The sequence below is a fragment of the Capra hircus genome, chromosome 15, assembly GCF_001704415.2.
Source record: "Capra hircus breed San Clemente chromosome 15, ASM170441v1, whole genome shotgun sequence".
NCBI lineage: Eukaryota > Metazoa > Chordata > Mammalia > Artiodactyla > Bovidae > Capra > Capra hircus.
In genome coordinates, this window is record NC_030822.1 from 32,912,416 (window position 1) to 32,928,494 (window position 16,079).

At 40.5% G+C, this 16,079-nt stretch overlaps 2 protein-coding genes across 2 annotated transcripts; both read right to left on the reverse strand.

Moving 5' to 3' along the window:
- LOC102172829 (olfactory receptor 51I2-like) lies at positions 4,123–5,085 on the reverse strand. The gene has a single exon (XM_013969683.2). It carries the CDS (start codon positions 5,083–5,085, stop codon positions 4,123–4,125), a length of 963 nt encoding a protein of 320 aa, XP_013825137.2.
- On the reverse strand, positions 14,431–15,393 carry LOC102183619 (olfactory receptor 51I2-like). Its single transcript, XM_005689836.2, has one exon. The coding sequence runs from the start codon at positions 15,391–15,393 to the stop codon at positions 14,431–14,433; it is 963 nt and encodes a 320-aa protein (XP_005689893.2).

Here is a 16,079-nt window from a genome sequence, read left to right on the forward strand (position 1 = left end):
CTGTTTCTCCTGGGATTTTGTGTAAGCACCATCATGTTTCATAGCAACTATGGATAAAGTAACCTGGGAGGACAGATGGGGAATAAATGGCTTAAGACAGAGAGAGATGAATGGGGGAAGACATGGGAGCTCACCTGTGTCTCTGGACTTGTGTTTTAGAGATGCAGCATGCCATCCTACCCAGGACATTTTCCTTGCCATCTCCTTCTATCCCCAGGGGTTTCCTTTACTTCCATTAAAGTGAAAACATGAAAACATGAAGAGGCCCCAGAGCTAACATGCAGAAGCATCTGTGTGTGTGTGTGTGTGTGTGTGTGTGTGTGTGTGTGTGTGTGTGTGTGTATGTGTGTTACAGCTTTACTGAGGTATCATTAATGTACAGAAAACTGAATTTCTTTAATTTATATAATTTGATCCATTTGAACATACCTATGGCATCTGGTCCCATCACTTTATGGGAAATAGATGGGGAAACAGTGGAAACAGTGTCAGACTTTATTTTTTTTGGCTCCAAAATCACTGCAGATGGTGATTGCAGCCATGAAATTAAAAGATGCTTACTCCTTGGAAGAAAAGTTATGACCAACCTAGATAGCATATTCAAAAGCAGAGACATTGCCGACTAGGTCCGTCTAGTCAAGGCTATGGTTTTTCATGTGGTCATGTATGGATGTGAGAGTTGGACTGTGAAGAAGGCTGAGCACCGAAGAATTGATGCTTTTGAACTGTGGTGTTGAAGAAGACTCTTGAGAGTCGCTTGGACTGCAAGGAGATCCAACCAATCCATTCTGAAGGAGATCAGCCCTGGGATTTCTTTGGAAGGAATGATGCTAAAGCTGAAACTCCAGTATTTTGGCCACCTCATGAGAAGAGTTGACTCACTGGAAAAGACTCTGATGCTGGGAGGGATTGAGGGCAGGCGGAGAAGGGGACGACAGAGGATGAGACGGCTGGATGTCATCACCGACTCGATGGATGTGAGTCTGAGTGAACTCCGGGAGTTGGTGATGGACAGGGAGGCCTGGCGTGCTGCGATTCATGGGGTCGCAAAGAGTCGGACACGACTGAGCGACTGAACTAAACTGAACTGAATTGATATACACTTACAATCATTCCTTACAATCGAGGTGACAGACATCCATCACCTCCAAATGTTTCCTTGTTGCAAATGGCTGGATTTTCTTTTTAAAGGCTAAGTAATAATCCACTTTATGTGTATACCACATTTTCTTTATCCATTCATCTGTTGATGGACATTTGGGTTGTTTCACTATCTTGGCTATTGTGAATAATGTGAAATGAATATGGGAGTTATAGGTATGTAAAGAATGTGTTCCCAACTTAATATAGGATATATATGACAAGCCCATAACTTACATTATACTCAATAGTAAAAACTGGAACATTTTTCTCATGAACAAGAATTGGAAACAAGGGAAGTATGCTCATTTTTTCCATTTCTATTCAGTATAGTACTAAAATCCAAGCCAAAGTAGTGACTTAAGGAAAAGAAATAAAGAGCTCCAACTGGAAAATTAGAAATAAAATTATCTCTGTTTGCAGGCCACACAATCTTATGTATTTGAAATCCCCAAAGCTCTATAAGAAAACAGTTTACAATAAATTCAAGAAAGTTTCAGGGTACAAAATTAGTACACAAAATCAGTTTTGTTTTTATTACACTAACAATCAATTATCCAAAATGGACAATAAGAAAAAATAATCTGTTTCACAATAGAATCAAAGAAAATAAAATACTTAGGAATAGACTTAACTAAAGAGGTGACAGACTTGTACACTGGAAACTATAAATCACTGAAGAAGATAATAAATAAATGAAAGTACACTTTATGTTCATGGATTGGAAGAGTTAATATTGTCAAAGTGTGCATTTTACCCCAGATGATCTGCAAAGTCAGTGAAAGTTATATATAAATCTCAATGATACCTTTTACAGAAATAGAAAAAAGTCCTAAAATTCACATGAAATCATGAAAGACCCCCAACAGTCAAAGCAAACTTGAATTAGAAGAACAAAGCTGGAGGCATCACATACTTTCTGGTTTCAAAAAATATTACAAATCTATAGCAATTTAAAACAGCATGGTACTGTGTATAAGCTTCCCTTCTGGCCTAGCTGGTAAAGAATATGCATGTAATGTGGGAGACCTGGGTTCAATCCCTGGGTTGGGAAGATCCCCTGGAGAAGGGAAAGGCTACCTACTCCAGTATTATGGCCTATAATTCCATGAACTGTAGTCCTTGGGTTCACAAAGAGTTGGACATGACTGAATGACTTTCACTTTCACTGGTATAAAACCTGTCTTGTACAATAGAAATCCAAACTCACCCATATATACTCAATTACTTTTTAATGAGAGTCCCAAGAACATACAATGAGGAAAGGAGATTCTCTTTGACAAGTGATGTTGGGAAAATTAGATGTCCTCATGCAAATGAATAAAATTGAACCAGATCTCACATCATATGCAAAAGTTAACTCAAAATGGATTAAATATTTGACCATAATAAACTATAAAACTAGTAGAAGACAACTTGGGGGAAACCTTCATGTAACTGGACTTGGCAAAGACCTATGAAATAATGAAACCAAAATCACAAGCAACAAAAGCAAAATTAGACAAGTGGGGATACTTCAAACTAAAAAGCTATTGCACAGGAAAGGAAACACTATTAACAGAGTGAAAAGGCAATCCATGGAAAAGAGAAAATATTTGCAAACTACATATCTGATAAAGGATTAAAATTAGCAATATATAAAGTACTCCTGTAACTCAAGAACAAAAATATAACCTGATTAAAAAATGGGCAAAGGAACTGAATAGCCATTTCTTTGAAGAAATACTAATAGGCATATAAAAAGCAACTTGCAAAGCAAGTAGCAACTAAACTTGCTACTTTTTAGGAAAAAGCAAATCAAAACCACAAAGAGATGTCGCCTCACAGCTATCACTAAAAAAATAAGATAACAAGCATTGTGGAGGATGTGGAGAATATGGAACCTTCTGCATCATTGGTGATAATGTAAACTGGTGCAGCTACTAAGAAAATAGTATGGAGCATCCTTAAAAAATTAAATGGGGAGCTACTATATCATCTAACTATCACTTCTGAATATATGCCCACCAAAATGGACACCAGGATGTAAAAGATATATGCAGTAGCATCATAAGAGAATATTTATGTCAAAACATAGGCCTCTAAACCCTGCTTAAATTTACCTGCTCCCTGATTTTCCGCCAGTGCAGCTGACAATGCAGAAAGTGCCTACCTCAGTGGTCTCTTTGTGATGACTTTGGAATGAAGATGTTCCTAACCCAGGGACATGGAATTTTAAGAGATGAGGAAGGCGTGAATGATGTGTAATTAAAATCTATAGTCTCTGAAATTAGAATCTCAGGTGACAGTCAAAGGCCAGAAAAAGACCATTATCAAGCAAGGAGGTACACTTTTGGAGCAAAGAATGTCCATTGGATCCCTAGCTCTGAAGAGCTGTACTACACTTTCATTGCCTGTAGCACGTACACACACACATAAACACACACATTATGCTGAGCCACATCTGACCACTCACCTTTCCTCAAGCAACCAGATAACTCCACATCTCAGTTTATTCACTTTTACAATCATTTCCAGTGATTATGTGTGACCTCTCTTTGCCTTCCTGACAACTGACTCACCTTTTAGCCTCCTTCCTTGAGACCTTTCTCATTTTCCCCTGGCAAGGGAGCAAACCCTCTTCCACATTCCTATAACTCTTTGTGTGAAACTCTCACAGCCTTATTATACTTACTGTAATTGTGTATTTAGAGCTTCTATCCTTCAATGGAGGGAAGAGACTCCCTATGGTTCATTTAATGTTATTCCTTATAACAACTACAGAGTCTTGCACAAGTAAGTTTTGAATGAAAAAGCTGAGGTTAATAAGTGAAGTAAAGAATCAGGACTGTTTTTCACCCATGAGTCTGAGGATATGCATTTGTTTGTCATTCTCTTGATAATGGCTCTGGGTCAGGGCTCAGAAAAATGGGTTTTTCAGACATAGGTTATGACTGTGTGACTGTGTTTTCCCTCTGTTTTTGAGGTTATTTCTTGACATCATCAGCCTTTCCTCTTCTCCCTCAGCACCCTGAGCATGGCCTCCCTGATGGGCTTGGACTTGACACTGTAGATGACGGGGTTGAGCACAGGGGGCACCACCAGGTACACATAGGCAACAAGGGCTTGTACTATGGGGGGCAGGTGTCTCCCAAAACGGTGGATCATGGACACACCTGTGACTGGGATGAAGAAAACCAGAACGGCTAAAATATGAGAAACACAAGTGTTGAGGGCCCGGATACGCTCCCTGGGAGAGGCCAGACTCATCACTGTATGAAGAATAAGGGTATAGGACAGCGCAATAAGCAAGGAGTCTATTCCCATCGTAGACAGAACCACATACAGCCCATAAATGATATTGACAGTAATGTCAGCACAGGCTCGTTTCATGACATCTGCATGGAAACAGAATGAGTGGGACAGGAGGATCTTGCCAGGGCAAAAGTTCAGTCTCTTTAGTAAGAAGGGCAATGGAAAGGGGGACACAGTGGCTCGGGCCACAATGGCCAGCCCAATCCTGATGATGACATTGTTCGTGAGGACAGAGGCATAGCGCAGGGGGTTGGAGATGGCCACAAAGCGGTCAAACGACATGGCCAGGAGCACCGAGGACTCCACCACGGAGAAGAAGTGGAGGAAGAACATCTGGACCAGACAGGCATTGAAGCCGATGAGCCGACGGTCAAACCAGAGCACAGCCAGCGTGGTGGGCATTGTGGCCACGGTGAGGCCCACGTCGGTGAGGGCCAGCATGGACAGGAAGTAGTACATGGGCTGGTGCAGGCTGGGGGTCCTCCTCACAGCCAAGAGGATCAGGCAGTTTCCAGTGAGGGCCGCAGTGTGCATGGAGGAGAAGGGGATGGAGATCCAGCCATGAATGGCCTCCAGGCCTGGGATGCCAATCATCAGGAAAGCAGGAGGCTGGAAGAAGGAGATGTTGGCAAAGGACCAGGAAGGGAACATCCTTAGGGGCCAGATGAGGGCTCCAGAAATTTGTGACTTTTTCAATCTGGACAGACACAAAGACACTGACCAGACACCTGTCAATAGGCAGATAATTATGCTGTGTAGGCATTTTCACTATTTATTTTCCATTTCTCAGCTTTTACTTTATATTGTTAACTGTTCTAGGAATGTACATACATTAGCCAGTGTGTCATCAAAACAAATATGGCATGTAGGACATAGTGTAAATTTTCTATGGTTACCAGCAAATAAATGACAGGAATGGATTTAGTTTTTACTAAATGTAAATTTTATACAACTTATACCCTTCCATCCAATGTTTTCTTTAAATAAATTGATGTGTGTTAGGAGAAGGCAATGGCAACCACTCCAGTTCTCTTGCCTGGAAAATCCCATGGATGGAGGAGCCGGCAGGCTGCAGTTCATGGGGTTGCTACGAGTCGGATACGACTGAGCGATTTCACTTTCACTTTTCAATTTCATGCATTGGAGAAGGAAATGGCAATCCACTCCAGTGTTCTTGCCTGGTGAATCCCAGGGATGAGGGAGCCTGGTGGGCTGCCATCTATGGGGTCGCACAGAATCTGACACAACTGAAGTGACCTAGCAGCATCAGGCACAGCAGCTCTCTTTAATATATACAGCACATTGAAAATGCTCATGATCATTGTCATCCTCCTCTCTGTGTCCTGGTTATTCTTATTCAATTGAGAATGAATTTTTTTTATAGTTTAAATGATGTTATATTTTAAGTGATTAAGCCTTTCCCTCAGGGGAACTTCCCAACCCAGGGATTGAACTCATGTCTCTCACATTGCAGGTGATTTCTTTACCAGCTGGCCAAAAGGGAAGTCCAAGAATACTGGAGTGGGTAGCCTATTCCTTCTCCAGGGGATCTTCCCAACCGAGGAATCAAACAGGGGTCTCCTGCATTGCAGGTGGATTCTTTACCAACTGAACCATCAGGGAAGCCCAATTTCACATAGTTATCATGTGTTCTATCATAATTACTTTGCTGATAGAGAAGTGAAATATTTTATCTAAAGTGAAAAGAGAAATTCTGAAGTCCAACAAAGGAAGAGAAAACTGCAGCGTTTTCCTGAACTATTAAAACTTGAGATTTTCTTGTGTTTGGAGTGTCTGAGTACAAATCCTAGGACATTGTCTTCTAATCAAGATCCAGTAATGATAAATACCTAGGCTGAAAATTATATTAAGTAGCTGCATCATACTCCATACGTGGTATGGATGTACCAGTCTTTATGTTTGCATTTCTTATGGTTAAGGATTTTAGCAGTTTCCAATATTTTGCAACTTCAAACAATGTTGCAGTGAATAATCTTGTGCGTATTTATTTTTGTATTGTTGGAGGTATATCTTCAGGGTAAATTCACAGATAAAGAGTTTTTTTTGGTGGGAAAGATCAAGAGGAAACACACATGTATCAACAGTTTGGTTTGAGATAACCAAATTCCCCTTCACAAGGGCTGTTAAAATTTGCATTTCCATGGTCTATTTTAGAAGTTCCTGTTTTCCTACAGCCTGGCCCAGAAAATGTCAAGCTTCTTAATTTTTGCCAATCCGAAAAGCTCAAAGGGGTATCTCAGAGTCATTTCAACTTGGATCTCCCTGATGAGTGAAGCTGCACATTTTTTCACCTGGTTAAGGAAGCCACTTTTTGGAGAAGGCAATGGCACCCCACTCCAGTACTCTTGCCTGGAAAATCCCATGGATGGAGGAGCCTGGTGGGCTGCAGTCCATGGGGTCACTAAGAGTCGGACACGACTGAGCGACTTCACTTTCACCTTCACTTTCACTAAGAAACTTCGGTAAATGAAGAGACACTTGATTCTCACCAGGTCCCTGAGAACATTTAGGAATTTGGGGTCCAGCTTTGCCTTGCCCAGACAGTATCTGTCTGGGTCATTGGGTGCCTTTGCAATCCAGGCTACAGTAGTTGCTAAACAGAAATCATTTGCGCACACCATTCATTGAACATTTGCCGTAGTTTTTAGAATACCAGCTAAACCTTTGTTCAGCCTCTTAGCACACTCATCTGGAAGATTTGATTTGTCCTTGAATGGGCTACCTGTAATCTCTGATCACTGACCTCAGCCCTAGCTGGGAGGGCCACAGCTGCAGGAGGACGAGACCTAAGGTTCTCTTCTCTGAGTCAGAATTTTCACAGAAGCCAACTGAAGACATAAGTCAGGGACATAAATTCAGGTTTTTAACGGTTCAGTGGAATCTGTCCTAGTAGTGTCACAAAGTTTTAGCATCTGATCTTGAGCTGGTGGCTCACCAATAAAGAAGCCACCTGCAATGCAGGGGACATGTGCAAGAGACACGGGTTTAATCCCGGGGTTGGGAAGATGCCCTGGAGAAGGAAATGGCAACCTACTCCAGTATTCTTTCCTGGAATATCCCACAGGCAGAAGAACCTAGTGGTCTACAACCCATGGGATTGCAAAAGAGTTAAACATGACTGAGTGACTCAACAGCAACAAAATAATGCTGAGCAAATTAACTTCCTAATTTAACAATTATCGAAGCTCTTGTGTTCTAGATGTTAGACCCCCCCAACATTCTTGTTTGTGAATAATATCTCTCTGTCTCAAAAAAAAAAAAAGACATAAAGTAAGTGTTACTGTATCTTTTTAACAAATAATAAAAATTACAGGGACTTTGTTGGTGATCCAGTGGTTAAGACTTACCCTCCACAGAGGGTGCAGATTCTATCCCTGCTTGGGAGCAAAAATCCCATATGCTTCGTGGCCAAAGAAGCAATACATAAAACCGAAACAATATTGCAACAAATTTAATAAAGACTTTAAAAGTTGTACACACCAGAAAAAAAAAAAAAGGAAAAAATACATTAAACTGGAAGGAAGAGGCTTAGAGAGTTTGTCTAGGCTGTTCCAGGAAAGAGACCAAATCCAAATTCAGGTCTATTTGGCTTATATGCTTTCAACAGTCTTAAACCTCTGTATTGGCCATGGGCTGTACTAGATACTGGAGGTTTGTTAAGTGTGGGGCTGGCAGGATCAAATTATCAAGAAGAGATTGTTCTCTTTTGATGTTCCATGTTAATAAGACTGAAGTTTCTCCAAATGAAGCTCCTTCCTATTTCTCCAAAAATCTTAATGCTCACTGTTACCTTGTGTGTCCTTCTTATAAAGCCATTTGCCTTTTGCTGTGCTAATTATCTCCTTGTTCCTGCTTTTCTAATCCCAGACATATTTCTTCTCTCTCATTCCCTCTTACTGTTCTGATTTTGATGATTTCAAAATTTTCTATCCTCTTTTTTTTTAGGGATAATCAGTTAATAAACAAGAAAATGAATAATTGAGTGAAAATAATTTCATTTTCTAGTTCCCCTTATCTCAACCCTTCAGCTTAAACTATATACTTTGTATAAAGATCAGTGGTTTCTTCAGCTAATATTTATTATTATCCCATTTTATTTGGATTTGCTTAGGATCAACCCAGGAAATACTCTTTGTTATTGGCAGCATAAATCAAAATAGAATGTGTCAGCTCTCCATTTAATTTGAAGGAATCAGGATTAATTTTATCTGGGATTAATGTCACAGGTCTCTTTCTTTCATTCTGCATTAATTGATCTCTTATTGAATTATTCTCAAACCCCTATCCTAGAACTTGACCTTTTCCATAGTTGATATGTAGATCCCATGCAACTGTAGGCATTTATGTGATCTATTATTCTTGGCTGTGGTAGCAAGATCCAAATGGTAACTTAAGCTGAACATTATAAGAAGTTCAGAGCTTAAGGGGCTAAAATTATAGTATACCACATAAGTCATATTTTGAGCAACTCTAGTACAACCAAGCCAATTTCTTCTTTATATCCAGATAATGACTTTTCTACCTTTCTTTTGTTAATATATATTACATTGTTATGAGGAGTCTAATATTGATGCTTTTGAACTGTGGTGTTGGCGAAGACTCTTGAGAGTCCCCTGGACAGCAAGGAGATCCAACCAGTCCATCCTAAAGGAAATTAGCCCCAACTATTCATTAGAAGGACTGATGCTGAAGCTGAAACTCTAATACTTTGGCCACCTGATGCAAAGAACTGACTCATTTGAAAAGACCCTGAGAATCCCATGGATGGAGGAGCCTGGTAGGCTACAGTCCACAGGATTGCAAAGAGTAGGACATGACTGAGCGACTTCACTTCACTTCTTCTGACGCTGGGAAAGATTGAAGGCAGGAAGAGAAGGGGACAACAGAGGATGAGTTGGTTGGATGGACATGAGTTTGAGTAAACTCCGGGAGTTGGTGAAGGACAGGGAAGCCTGGTGTACTACAGTCCATGGGGTCACAAAGAGTCAACACAACTGAGCAACTGAACTGAACTGAACATTGGGAAAGATTCTTTGTGTTGAAAGAAAGGAAAGGCTTTTTTTTCTCCCTGTTCTTTTACTAAAATGCCTATTTTAGCAGCCAAGTTGGATTGATATGTTTCTTGCTTCCCATGTCATTCAGAATTTTGTAATAAATCACTTTAACATGGAATCAGATCAGGTTTGGTCTTCTATTATTATCTCCAGCACACTAAAGGGTCAAAGATATTTTAAATTATAGCTCTCCCCTGAGGAATTCCATCCTTTCCACTTTAGCACTCTAGGACTGTGTTATCTTGTGACTCCGTGTGTCTTGGAAAGTCAAACAGCTGAGAAGCAAAAGGCTGAATCCAACATACACTCTTTATGTGACCTCAAAGCCAAGTTGTTTTCTTTTTATACAAAAGAGAGAAATAAAGAAATCTTATAATTGTGTGACATGATGGAGGTGCTATCTAATACTATGTTGTAGTCATTTTGCAATATTTAAGCCAGGTTCTTTCTAAAAGCCTCTTCTTACTCAGAAAGATGGAAAGGACAATCTCATAGTGAGAGTGTAGAAACCTAGCAAACATTCAGATCACCCACAGGATGCTCTCTGGAGTGGGATTTTAAAGATAGCCTTACATTGATGCCTTTCTTAGAGAAATAAAAAAGGTATTAATCTTCTTGGACACAGAGTCTGGGTTTCTGCATAATTATCTGAATTAGACAATATCTGTGCATCAGGAAAGTAGCCTTTTCACTTCCTCTCTTTTATTTGGTGATGCAGACCTAGTATTCATAATGGCCTGGAATCCTTTTCTTCCTGCTTCTGGCATCCACTCATCCTCCATCCCACTGATTCCTCCACATGACAGCAGCTGACAGAGAGAGAATTTCAGACTCACTAACCAGGTCCCCACCCTTCTTAATAATGTAAAAAGAGTTCTAACCTAAGTTACTCACCCTTCCTATCATTGCAGCCTTCTCTATTGCCCGTCATTCTGAAGAACCCAGAAAAACTCTGCAACTTAAATGCTACTTTATACCACTGACTGGGTGCCTTAGTGATTTGCTGCTCCCCAGGGATGTCCTGGCCACAGACCACAGAGGATAGTCTCTGCTTAGTCTTCCCTGGGAAATGGACAATGTGCAAAACATGTGTTTGGTTGGAAAGTTGTGGATCTGAGCAACTTTGAAACTATGGAACATGATGGGGCTTTCGCAAAATCACAGGAAAACCCGACACAAAAGTGGATCTGCTCAACCTGCAAGAACAACCCTAGGGACCAAAGGGAGAGTGGCGAGAAGCAGACACACCTCTGTGGCGGAGAGTGCTAGGATCATCACCCTTTCTCGGTTCATCCATTCCGCTACGTTTGTAGGAAATTCTACTGGCACTTCAACCTTTTTTTCACTGTGCCTTCCAATGATATCAGATCTATTATCTGGAGTCACACAGAGCACTTCCTGGTCCCTCCAAGTGAGCCTTACGGACACTCAGGTGAGTTGCGTCTCTTTCTCTGCACTCTCTCCTTGGTTCCTAGGGTTGTTCTTGCAGGTTAAGGAGACTCACTTCTGTTTCTGTTTTCCCTGTGATTTTGTGAAAGCCCCATCATGTTGCATAGCAACTATGGATCAAGTAACCTGGGAAGACATATGAGGAATAAATGGCCTCAGACACAGAGAGACAACTGGGGGTAGACATGGGAGCTCATCCATGTCTCTGGACCTGTGTTTTAGAGATGTAGCATGCCTTCCTACCAAGGACATTGTCCTTGCTAACTTGTTCCATCCCCAGGGGCTTCCTTTACTTCTAATAGAGTGAAAACAATACTGAAAGCATGAAGAGGCCCCAGAGCCAACATGCAGAAGCATCTGTGTGTGTGTGTGTGTGTGTATGTGTGCATAATAGCTTTATTGGGGTATAACCGATGTACAAAAAACTGAATTCCTTTAATGTATACAATTTGATTCATTTGGACATATCTTTTCATCCATAAAATCATTCATCACAATTAAGATGACAGGCATATCCATCACCCCCAAATATTTCCTTGTTGCAGATAGCAGTATTCTCTTCTTTTTAAAGGGTAAGTAATATTCTACTTTATGTGTTTAGCACATTTTCTTTATCCATTCATCTGTTGATGAATATTTGGGTTGTTTTACTATCTTGGCTATTGTGAATAATGCTGAAATGACTATGGTATTTCTAGATTTGTAAGAAATGTACATGAGCATAATAAAGAACATGTATGACAAGCCCATAACTAACCTTATACTTAAGAATAAAAACTTGAAAGATTTTTCTCAGAAACAAGGATCACGAACAAGGGAAGGATACTTACTTTTTCCAATTCTATTCAACATAGTACTAAAAGTCTTGGCCAAAGTAGTGAGATAAGAAAAAGAAACAAATTGGAAAAGAAGTAAAATTTTCTCTGTTTGCTGACAATATGATCATATGTCTTTGGAACCCTCAAATTCCATAAAAAGCTATTAGAACAAATTCAGCAAAGTGCAGGATACAAAGAATACAGAAAAATCCATTTTGTTTTTGTAACACTAAAAATGAACTATCCAAAATGGAAATTTTGAAAATAATCCCTTTTACAGTAGCATCAAAGAAAATAAAATGCTTAGGAATAAACTTAACCAAGGAGGTGAAATACTGGTACATGGAAAACTGTTAATAACTGAAGAAAGAATTAAAGAGGACACAAATAAATAAAATTACATTGTGTATTCATGGATTGGAAGACTCATTATTGTCAAAGTGTGCCTATTACCCCCAGTGATCTGTAAAGGCAATGAAATTTATATAAAAATCTCAATGATATTTTTTACAAATGTGGCAACAATCTTAAACTTCATATGGAATCATAAAAGACCCACAAAGGTCAAAGCAATCTTAAACTAGAAGAATAGAGCTGGAGGCAACACATACTTTCTGATTTCAAAATGTGTTACAAATCTAAAGATTATGTATTGTAACCTAAATTGTATTGCAATTCAAAACAGTATGGTACTGGTATAAAAAATGAAGATCCAAACCCACTCATATAGAGTAAACTAATTTTTAACGTGGATCCCAAAAATATACCATAGAGAAAGACCAGTCTCTTTGACAAGTGGCATTGGGAAAACTGGATGCCTGCATGCAAAAGAGTAAAATTGGGCCTGATCTCACATCACATGCAAAAATTAGCTGAAAATAGATCAACTATTTGAACCTAATACCTGGAAGTATAAAACACCTAGAAGAAAACTTAGGGAAAAGCTTCATGTAATTGAACTTGACAATGACCTATTGAATATGAAACTAAAATCCCAAGCAACAGAAGCAAAATTAGACATGTGGGGATACATCAAACTAAAAACGCATGGAAAAGGAGAAACAATCAACGGAGTGAAAAGAAAACTTTTGAAAAGAAGAAAATATTTGCAAACCGCATACTTCATAAAGGACTGATATAAAATATATGTAAGGGACTCCTGCCATTCTAAAAAAGAGAAGAAAAGAAATAGCCTGAAGAAACAAATGGGCAAAGGAATTGAACAGACACATCTCCAAAGATAAACAAATAGGGATATGAAAAGGTTCTCAACCTGGCTAATTATTAGAAAAAAAAAAAGGATCAAAACCAAAATGAGCTATCACTTCACAACTATCATTAAGAAAAAGACAACAAGCATCGGTGAGCATGTGGAGCAACTGAAACCCTGCACATTGTTGGTGATGGTGTACTCTCCTGGAGCCAGTATGGAAAATAGTAAGGGGCTCCTTAAAGACTAAATGTGGATCTAGTATATCATCTAGCAGTATGACTGCTGAATATATAGCCCCCAAACTGACATCAGGATCTAAGACATATGTGCAGGAGCATCTTAAGAGGACATTTATGTTTTCAAACATTGGCCTCTAAATCCTGCTTAAATTTGCTGACTCTTTGTTTTTCTGCCAATGCAGCTGCCAGTGAAGAAAATTCCTACCTGAGTTGCTTCTTTGGGATGACTTTAGAATGAAGGTATTTCTGTCCCAGGCACATGGAATTTTAAGAGGTGAGACAGAGAGTGACGTGTAACTGAACTAGAGGCTCTAGTATTATGATCTCAGGCTAGAGGAAGGTCATTCTTGAGCAAGAATAGCAAGGGATAGCAGGAGCTATCCCTTTGGAGCAAGGGATGTCCGTTGGATCTATAGCTGTGAAGAGCGGTAACTACAGCTTTCCTTGCCTCCAACGCTGAGGCACATCTGACCACTCATTTCCCACAGCAACCAGAGAACGCCACATTTGTTTTTCCATTCTTTTCCATTCTTCTCTGCTTGCCTGGGGCTTCTCCAGTGGCTCAGTGGGTAAAGAATCTGCCTGTGCCAGTCATAGGAGATGTGAGATTGATTTCTGGGTCAGGAAGATCCCCTGGAGGAGGACATGGCAACCCACTCCAGGATTCTTGCCTGGGAAATCCCATGGACAGAGGAACCTGTGGGCTACAGTCCATGGAGTCGCAAAGAGTGGGACGCAACTGAGCACGACTCGCCTACCTTTTCTGCCTGAGAAGCTCTTACTCACTTTGCAGCCTCCTTCTTTCCTGACTCCTTCCCTGACTCCTTTCTCATTTTTTCCTGTCGAAGCAGTAAGACCACTTCTTGGTTCCTATAGCTCTATGTTTGGACCTCTCACAGTCTTATTGCACTTATTATAATTGTGTATTTAGAAACTTCTATTCTTCAGTGGAGGGAAGAGACTATGTATGGTTCATTTAATGTTCTCTCATAACAACCACAGACTCTTGCACGAGTAACTCTGAATAGAAAAGCTGAGGTTAATGAGTGAAGTAAAGAATCAGGGCTGATTCTGAGGATATGCATTTGCTTGTCATTCTCTTGATAATGTCTCTGGGTCAGGGCTCAGTATATGGGCTTTCTGGACATAGGTTATAACTGACTGTGTTTTCCCTCCATTTTTGAGGTTACTTCTTGACTTCATCAGCCTTTCCTCTTCTCCCTCAGCACCCTAAGCATGGCCTCCCTGATGGGCTTGGACTTGACACTGTAGATGATGGGGTTGAGCACAGGGGGCACCACCAGGTACACATAGGCAACAAGGGCTTGTACTATGGGGGGCAGGTGTCTCCCAAAACGGTGGATCATGGACACACCTATGACTGGGATGAAGAAAACCAGAACGGCTAAAATATGAGAAACACAAGTGTTGAGGGCCCGGCTACGCTCCCTGGGAGAGGCCAGACTCATCACTGTATGAAGAATAAGGGTATAGGACAGCGCAATAAGCAAGGAGTCAAAACCCACTGTGGACAGAACCACATACAGCCCATAAATGATATTGACAGTAATGTCAGCACAGGCTCGTTTCATGACATCTGCATGGAAACAGAATGAGTGGGACAGGAGGATCTTGCCAGGGCAAAAGTTCAGTCTCTTTAGTAAGAAGGGCAATGGAAAGAGGGACACAGTGGCTCGGGCCACAATGGCCAGCCCAATCCTGATGATGACATTGTTCGTGAGGACAGAGGCATAGCGCAGGGGGTTGGAGATGGCCACAAAGCGGTCAAACGACATGGCCAGGAGCACCGAGGACTCCACCACGGAGAAGAAGTGGAGGAAGAACATCTGGACCAGACAGGCATTGAAGCCGATGAGCCGACGGTCAAACCAGAGCACAGCCAGCGTGGTGGGCATTGTGGCCACGGTGAGGCCCATGTCGGTGAGGGCCAGCATGGACAGGAAGTAGTACATGGGCTGGTGCAGGCTGGGGGTCCTCCTCACAGCCAAGAGGATCAGGCAGTTTCCAGTGAGGGCCGCAGTGTACATGGAGGAGAAGGGGATGGAGATCCAGTCATGAATGGCCTCCAGGCCTGGGATGCCAATCATCAGGAAAGCAGGAGGCTGGAAGAAGGAGATGTTGGCAAAGGACCAGGAAGGGAACATCCTTAGTTTACAGATGAGATCTCCAGAAAGATGGGTATTTTCAATCTGGAAGAAGAATAAAACAAGGTAAAAACATGGGAAAAATGGCAGTTCTGATATTAGGTAACATCAGTTCTCACACAATAGCATATATTAAACGTGAAGGAGATTGAAAATGTATTCCATCTGAAAGCAAGCAAAAGATAATATAATTTAAATGCATTGATATATTTAAATATTAAATATCTAAATATATTGATATATAATATATTTAACTATAATTTAAATACTTTTGTAGTATCATTTTTGAAATGCTATGCTGTGAAATACTGATCTCTTCACTTATTGAAAAAGTGGTACTTTCTTTAAAAATACATGAGATGATCATAAACAGTGCAATTTTAAAAGCCCTAGTTTAAACAAGAAGCAATGGCCTCATCAAAATAAATTGCAAATATACTGTGGAAACTTAAACGGTTGATGACCTGGGCTCACTCTCATTGTTTTCCCGGGATTTTCCTTTAAATCTCAATACAAAAAGTATAAACAAGTAAGTAAGCAAACAAAAACTCTTTAAAGGTAGGTCAGTAAAAGAATGTAAGAGGAAGAGTTGCACAGATATCTTTTAGCAGAGTATAAAATTCCACCAAAAGTATGTCTGAGAGCTACAAGGGGCTTTAATCTGAACCCTGGGGCCTACAGTTATG

Excerpts from the sequence above, each read along its gene's own strand:
- LOC102183619 (XM_005689836.2), bottom strand. The coding sequence starts at position 15,393 with ATGTTCCCTTCCTGGTCCTTTGCCAACATCTCCTTCTTCCAGCCTCCT.
- LOC102172829 (XM_013969683.2), bottom strand. The coding sequence starts at position 5,085 with ATGTTCCCTTCCTGGTCCTTTGCCAACATCTCCTTCTTCCAGCCTCCT.